The 8,818-nt window shown below is 35.7% G+C and overlaps 1 protein-coding gene across 1 annotated transcript in view; it reads right to left on the bottom strand.

The window, feature by feature from the left end:
* Positions 1–638: 638 nt before the first annotated feature.
* Positions 639–8,818, bottom strand: part of LOC149845526 (guanine nucleotide-binding protein-like NSN1) — a 28,004-nt gene continuing 19,824 nt past the window's right edge. The window contains exon 9 of the mRNA XM_089988236.1: positions 639–806. Coding sequence (XP_089844362.1) covers positions 639–806 — 168 coding nt within the window. The remainder of the gene's footprint in view (positions 807–8,818) is intronic.

Below are 8,818 nucleotides of genomic sequence, written 5' to 3'. Positions count from 1 at the left end.
AAACTCATTAATCAACAGTGCAATACCAGCATAAAGACTGTTAACACAGCTAATAACCAAACATTGCTAACAATGAAACTAATTAAGTATACCCTATAAACTATTTGAAAAATCCACGCAAATCGGTTAGAGGACTGCTAACCGATTATGAGCATGATGAATGGAACAAATCTGAGCATGGATTTCAAATTAAACCATAGCAAGTTAGCTAAATCTAACTTTTACTAAATGCTTAGAACAACACTACTTTACACCTAATAGACAGAACTAAATGCTTATGTTAATCACACCACGACCGGCTAGAGTTCTAACCGGTTTAGAGCAAATAGCTAAATCGATTCAAATGAATCCCAACAGTGCAAAACAATCCAAAATATCAAAAGACAATCTACTTAAACTCGATCTAAGGTGTTGTTCTAAGCACGATCAGAGTTATACTAAGGCTGGAAAACAGAATAAAACGCAAACAGTAAAAGTAAAAATAGAAAATCACACGCACACTATGGGTTTTAACTAAATGAAGGGGAAAAGGAAAATGAACCTCGTGAGGCCGTCCGACGAGTGAGGGGGTAGGGGGTGAGGGGTTCAAGCTCCAAAAAATGTGTTTCCCAAGCTGCTAAGGGTGCTGCTATCCCTGTCTATGGTTGCACGATGATGGAGTTGTTGCTCAAGAGGGCAATGCCAAAGATGGAGGGCGATCTAAGCCTATCTCGGTTGGGGAAGGAAACCGGCAAGAAGAGACTAGTCTTCTTTGTGATGCAGACAGCACACCACGAAGAAGAAGCACTCCTCAATGGCTGCTTCACCTGCACAACACAACCACAGTTAAGGGTTAGCATGAAAATGGAGGCTGGAGAAGAAGATGAGGCAAAAATGATAAAGAACAAAGGGCGATGAAGAAGAAGATGACGAAAAGGGGCAAAAATGCCATGAAAGGATAGAAGAGCAAGGGGAGGAAGGCTGGAGAAGATGGATGAGAGGAGAGGGTGTCTCCTGGTCGGTGCAATTCCCAAAGCAAGAGCCCTCTCTTAGGGTTTCTTCATCGATTTTATAAAGAAGAGCCTCTTTTCTGGAAATTCCAGAAAAGAGATTAAAATGATCTTTTTAGCTGGGTGCCTCTTCTGAGGAGGTATTCAGCAAATATTTTCTAAAAATCGTGAATGGGCTGAGGTGGGTTGGATCTTGGATTTTTAGCATTGATCTAGGACACAGATGGGCCAATTGGATCCGTTTTTGACTTGGTTCACCCAAAATGCGATATCTCTCTCGTTTTAAGTCCGATTCGAATGAAATTTGAATCGTAGTTCAATGACATCTATATGCATCTAAGTGTGGGTTCTAAACTTATAAATGATGTATTTATGAAATAAAAATAGATTATCATTATGAGTAATTTACGCATCATCAGTATAGAACACATGCTTATTAATTGGGGGTTGTGCAGGGTACATGGAGTTGCCATTGAGTTGCCTCTTATTGCAACTTGCAGCGAATATCGTCGCCAAGGCATGTGTTGCCAGCTTATGAATTCTATTGAGGAGGTAATGCACATCCAGGAGTCCTTTCATGGAGGGATTGAAATTTCTTACTTTGAACATGACATACACCAACAAGTTTCTTTTCTTTTTTTCTTTTTCTTTTTTGTTCTCCTAAGTCTAGATCTTTGTGTCTTGTTGTGCTGGCTGGTTGCATAAGGACATTGTAGTTAAACTTGATAGGCTAAAGGATCAGTAATATGCAACATGTTAAATAAATACTGAATAATGGAAGGGTACAGAAGTGTAGAAAACAATTATATAATTATGGTAGAATACATGTGTAATGCCCTGAAAAATTAAAGACTTAAAATTTTCATAAATTTTTTTTAGAATAAAAAATCTGCTCTGATCTTCAGTCCCGTCACAAGTTGAAAACCAAACCACAATAATCATTTAAAAAATATTTTATTCTATTGAATGAATATCAAAGTTTATACAAGCCAAAAACACAAAGACTTAAAAGACAGTTCAAATTATCCTAATCTATACAAAAATTCCAGTTGAGTCCTTGTGTATTGTAGCATTCATCGACTCATTTCTATAAACCAGAAATTTTTTAAATTATGTATGTAACTAAAATAATTTAATCTAAATAATCAATAAAGAATTGTTTACACAATCAATTTAAGCAAATAATTAAATAGATAATTGTGTATTTATATGACTATCCTGTATGCATGAACCATATTATTATCTTTCAAATTAAATTACTTTTGCATTAAATGTCATGCTAGCGAACATTTTATAGAATTAAGTGACTATCCTTATTCAATTACCAAGGCACCACTAGCTCTATCAAAACTACATGCCTTGAAACTTTTAGGAGATGTTTATTCAAACTTTTTATTTTCATATTTTACCCTTGTGTCTGCATCAAGTGTCCTCAATTCCTTCATCAAGGATTCACTCAATTGGTAAGTCACAGTGCCACTATTAACACACATGTACATGGTTGGACTTTCCAGCTCTATCAACCGAGTCCATCCCCTTAATCAGCCGTGGTTGAGGGACAAAGTCTTTTTTAACCTTTAAGTGTCCAAACTACCTAGTGTTGAGAATTACCCTTCATAGAGATTACTAAAAATTTGTCCATACTGCCTGGTATTGAGAATTACCCCTCACAGAGACTGTTGAAAATTCCATGAGATTAATGTTAACGCCAGTTCACATTTGACCGACTCACTCGTTCACCATTTGTCAATGTGACAAGCTTCAAATCATTAATGCAACTTTTCTTATCTTTTTGAGATCATATTCTTGATTCATGTCATTTTTAAAATAAATACAACATGCTCAAAAATTCATAATAGTTGAACTTTTGGGTCAATACCCATAAAACTTTTCATACTATTAAAAATGCATCATGTAGTCATAATATTTGCTACAATTGCAATTAAACACAAATAGCGTGAACTATCAATGTGAGGCATACATTCAATTACTAATGGATCTTCGGACAATTCTAGACTCCTAGGTTAGTACTTATGGCATAGCCGCAATCTTGTATATGAATATTGATCTCAACATATAAATTACATACAAGTCTCATAAAATTATTTAATTAAATTAGGGCTTTGAACCCATAATCCCTATAAATAAGAGTGCTAGATGTTTTCAATTATCTTAGAAAAAATTGTATCAAAACCTCATAGCCTACGATTTTATTTTACATCCTCCATAGTATATGATCATGCATAATTTTTATGCATAATTTCATACATTTTTATGCATGATCATGCATAATTTTTATGCATAATTTCATACATTTTTATGCATGATCATGTGCGATAATTGCTTAAAAATACTTGTTTGCGAAGGTTTTCATTATTTTTATCAAAAATATAATTTGAGTAAATTAAGCCTTTTCGGAGTAATTTGGGGTGAATAATTAAGTTTTTAGAAATTACGTTTTAAAAGAGAGGTCTTTTTAGAAATATTAAAAAGCTATTAGACTCTTTTTGAAAAATGATCTAAAAACCTAATTAGACTAGTATAAAAAGAATTTTTTGGAGAAAGAGAAAACATTTTTCTCTTTGTAGCATGTGCCCCTCTCTCTCTCCTCTATGCCTCTCCTTCTTCCTTTCTCCACATTGTTTGATCGACTGGTTGCCTACCTCCTTCTTCTTGCTTCTTCTACTTTTTACTCCTTCTAAACCTTGTCATCGTTGGTTCTTCTCATAACTTCTGTCGGAGAGAGAGCAGAGTTCGATCGATTGCAATGAAAAAGCCAACTTCTTCTTCTCAACCCTTCTGTCGAAGGTAAACCGCATCAAAAATATAATTTGAGTAAATTAAGCCTTTTTTGAGTAATTTGGGAAGAATAATTAAAATTTTAGAAATTACTTTATAAAAGAGAAGCCTTTTTTAAAATATTAAAAATTTATTGGACTCTTTTTGAAAAATAGTCTAAAAACCTAATTAGACTAGTATAAAAAAATGGACAAAGATAAAACATTTTTCTCTTTGTAGCCTACTCCCCTCTCTCACTCTCCTCTCTGCCTCCCCTTCTTCCTTTCTCCCCCTTGTTCGATTGACTGGTTGCCTACCTCTTTCTTCTTGCTTCTTATGTTTTTCACTCCTTCTAAACCTCATCGTCGTTGATTTTTCTCATCCCCTCTGTCATAGAGAGAGCGGAGTTCATTCGGTTGCAACGGAAAAGCCAACTTCTTCTCAACCCTTTCGTCGGAGGTAAACCGCAAGGTATACTTCTTCTCCCCCTTGTCCATACTATCTAGGAGCTTTGCATGCATCATGATTAGATTCATTGATTTTTTTATCATCTTAATGGCATCTTGCATGCATTGATTTTATTTTAGTTTCATCATATCATATTAGATAGTTATTGGTTATCGTTTAAATATATATATATATATATATATATAAACAATAGTAGTGCAGTATAGGCTATTTTAGACTTCGTTAGTATTTTAATTTTTTTGTTTCTTGCTGCCATTGGATGTGATTAGATGATCAGATCTGTCGTTGTTGATAGATCGGATTGCCAATCTGGTTAATACATGACATACTGTGTGCCCTTATGCGATTGAGGTTAACCGGATTTCGATATGGTAGCAAGAATAGTCTATTTCGTGTTAGCAAGTTAATCATGTTATTTGCTTAAATCGCTTTATAGCTCAGTTTAGAATTGATAGGATTATTTCACAGCATAGAGTAAGGTCTATTTTATATATTTTTTAGATTGAATAGTGTGTTGTTCATTCACGTGAGTATTAGTTAATGGTTAATTTTATTTTCAGATTACAAGTCGGTCAACAGTAGTTAATTAGTGTTAGTAATCAAGTTATATTCACATTTTAGTTGCTTAGAATAATACATTAGTCTAATTAGGCATAAACTGTATTCATGTTTTCCTCTGTTAGTTAATTAGTTTAGTTACTTCTTGTTATTTGTTCTTAGTCAATTCCATAACTTGTTTCTTGTTAGTTAGTTAATCTGTTATGCTTATTTGTCTTTTAGTTTGTTTGTTTCATAACTTGATTCATGTTAGTTCATGTTAGTTACATAGTTATACTATTTTGTCTTTTAGTGTAGTGGGTTATTTCATGTTAGTTAATTTCTTGTTTTTGTGATTTTTGCTTAAACAAACATTAGATTTTTTTGTAGCTTTCTTTCTCGCTTTTGTGTTTTGTGATTTTTGCTTTATAGAGAAATGGTTAGACGTGCGGTGAGCCCTCAAAAGTATCCTAAAAGAGCCATCTAAGATCCCAAAAAGGTTCCCTCAAAAGGCCCTTCAGGCCCCTCAAGGAGCCCATAAGAATCAGTAAAGGAGAAATACGGGAACTATCAAGGAACTAGAAGCTAAAAGCACTAAAGACCTTTTCTTTTCTTTTTAGCTTAGCCTTTTATTTTATTTTATTCAATTCAATTTGGGTTTGTAATAAGGTAATTATTAATTTTATTTGTTTAATCCCTCCATAGAGGGCCGCACTTTCTTATTTAGATTAATTAATTAATTGTTTCTATGTTATTTGGTAATAAAGAGTAGCTTACTTATTTGTAGAATACAAAGTATTTTTTCCGTTCTTTAAGATCGACCTAGACTCCACCACTCGTGCGAGCCAGTTTTTATGATTTGATGCACGGTTTGCACAAACGTTTTTACTGAAAATATATCTTGAAAATATTCTATTAAAAAAGTTGCATCAAAGTTTTGGCGCCATTGCCAGAGATCGGCGATTGAAATACAAGTATTCACTTTATTGTCATTGTATGTTCTCGTTTACTTAGGTTGCTAGTTTTTTTTTTGTTCTTTGCTTAGGATTGCTAGTTTTTTTTCTTGTTTAATTGTTTAGGATTGCTAGTTTCTTTCAGTACTTAGGATCTAGAACCATGTGTTTGCAAACCTTAGATACCAGCTTACTTTTCTTGCACTACCTACCTATTAGTCTTCCTCCAGGAAGTGACTGTGCATGATTGGTACCGTGCGCTTAGTTTATTTTTTAAAGATATTTGTTGGGTGCAAGTGTGTGATGTTGTGTTTACTCTTTTTAGTTTTTTTTTCTTTACCTGCTTTGTAATTTGCTATGGTTTGGCCACTCTGCACATTAGGTAGATAGAAAACCAGATCCTCAGTATGATTGCTACATTGATCTACCCTCAGATGCATGCAAGGGCGACACTCACTTGACCCCGGGCTTGCTGAGTTAGTTGAGGACCCCGAGTCCCTTATTAGAAGAGCCTGTTGATCCGTCCCTATGGCAGAGGATCAACAATTGACTCATCCTCTCAAAGAGTACTTCATTCCCAATGTTTACACTCTTGCCTTCTGCATTACGAGACCTGATGTAGGAGCCAATCATTTTTAAATCAAGGCCAGTGTCATTCAATTGCTACTCTCTTTTTATTGCCTTAGCAACGAAGACCCCTACTGCCATCTCAATGAATTCCTCGAGATCTTCTCTATAGTGTGGATCAATAATTTTAGAAATGACACATTGAGGTTGACGTTGTTCATGTTCTCCCTTAAGGACAAAGCCAAGCAATGGCTGAAGGCCTTAGATATAGTTTAAATTACTACTTAGAAATGTATGCAGTGAGAATTTCTCAAGAAATACTTCTCGATTGGTAAGACGGGCCAGTTTTGAAAAGCCATCACCAGCTTTTATCATATTGAGGGAGAATAATTCTATGAGACTTGAGAGAGGATGAAAGATCTTCTTCAAAAATGCCCCCACCACCAGGTACTTCATTGGCAACTGATGCAGTACTTTTATGATGGCCTGATCGAGAAGAATAGGTAGATGGTTGATTCTTTATGTGGGGGCACGTTCATGGTCAAGAGCGAGGATAAAGCATGGGCTATGTTCAAAACGTTGAGTGAAAATGCTATGCACCATACCATGTCCTCGAGACTTGATAGGACCACATTTGTTCCTAGTGGTCCTAAAAAGGGAGGGATTTATGAAGTTGGGTCCGAATATGAATTGCAAATCAAAGTATACTAGTTAACCCAGAAAGTTGATTAATTACTGGCCAACCCAACTTCATTGAATCACGTAGGAAAAGTGTGTGAGCTATGCGCTAGCTCTGCACACTATGTTTCAAATTGTCCGGCAGCACCGCTCTATCCTGAATTCATTCAGGAACAAATGAATGTTGCCCAAAATTTTGCCAGACCGGTGTACGATCCGTATGCACCCACCTATAACCTAGGATGGCGAAATCACCCCAACTTTACATGGAGCAATCCACAAACCTCACCCCATCTTCCTTTTCAGACACAACACAAACCGGGTAACTTCTCACAAGGTTACCCACATCTCACATTTCCTCACACCCCTCCCAGCTTAGCTTGCCTTCTTCTCAAGAGCCCTCAGCGAGTCAATCCTTTCAGGAGAAGCTTCCTGAGACCTTCTCTGATATCAAGGTCAACCTCAATTCTCATACACAATTGATAGCCAAGCTAGAGACCCAGTTATGACAGTTGGCTGAAGCCTTGAGTAGGCGAAGCGAGAGAAGCCTTCCTAGTCAGTCTGTTATCAACTCGAGGGGTAAGGAATCTATGCGTCACGGCCTGCATCTCACAGAGTCTCATCAAGAGCAGACCAATTCTGTTACAACCCTTTAGAGTGGAAAAAAATTCTACCCTATTCAGAAGAAGACTGAAGATCCTAAAGATAGACCTATTAACCAGTTGATTTCTCCTATCAGGCCCACGGAAAGCGGGCAGGGCCCATGGCATGTGCCTTCTTCTTCGTATATTCCTAGAGCCCCATTTCCTCAGGCCTTACTAAAACTGAATGATTTTGGTAAGCAGGGGGCTAGAATGCATGAAATGCTTAACATATTCAAGCATGTTCACATAAACCTCCATGTGCTTGACGTCATCCAACAAGTGCATGCCTATGCAAAGTTTCTTATTTGTTCTATGGGTACATACCTTATTTTGAGAATTTGTGCAGTGCTTCCATAGTGCATTCTTAAATTTGCCTTAAACGTGGCAATTTTGACAGTACTTCTATAGTAAGATCTCAATTCTATCTTTAAAAAAATATGGTTTCCACTATCAAACCATAAATAATTGACTTTTTGATGGATAGCATGTATCCTAGTTAAGCAGGCAGGGTTCGGGGGTTATGTAGAAGGAGAAATAAGAAAAAGAGCATAGTTAGGATATTAAAATAGGAGAGAGAGGATTTGGAAGAGAGAAGAGACAGAAGCTTTGAGGGAGAAGGGATTGAAGTGAGAGAAACAAAACTTGTAGGGGGGGTATTTATAGCCCCAAGGAGTGTCGCCCTCTGAGTGTCACTCCCAAAAAAGAAGGTTTATATGGAGGCTATCAGATATTAGTTGATGCTTGATATTTTCTTATTTTAATAATTTTTTAGTAGCTTTTTAGACAAATTTCAAAAGTAAACTTTGTATTTTTCAATATTTCATATTAATCACCTAAAGTTTTACCATTTTACCCATGGTCAATTTATTTATAAGTATGCCCTTGAAATATGGATCCAGATAAATATCTAAATCTGCTAAAAATATCTATTTGGATAATATCTAGATCTATTTGGATAATATTTAGATCCATTTGGATAATATCTAGATTCGTTAAAGGATCCATTTGGTTATGGGTTCAGATCGATATTCAGATCCGATAAAAGATCTAGATCCAAATATTATTTGGATCAATCTTCTAGACTTTGGATCATGTCCATATCTAGTTCAGGATCTATAGGGTTTAATTTTAATTAATTTATTTGACATTTATAAATTGCAGTTATTCAGCATGTCATAGTTTTGTTTATATCTTTGGTTTGTAG

Source organism: Nuphar pumila, chromosome 2, assembly GCF_984573655.1.
Source record: "Nuphar pumila chromosome 2, dmNupPumi1.hap1.1, whole genome shotgun sequence".
Lineage (NCBI taxonomy): Eukaryota > Viridiplantae > Streptophyta > Magnoliopsida > Nymphaeales > Nymphaeaceae > Nuphar > Nuphar pumila.
Note: the sequence above shows the minus strand (reverse complement) of the source record. Positions and strands in the feature narration are given on the sequence as shown.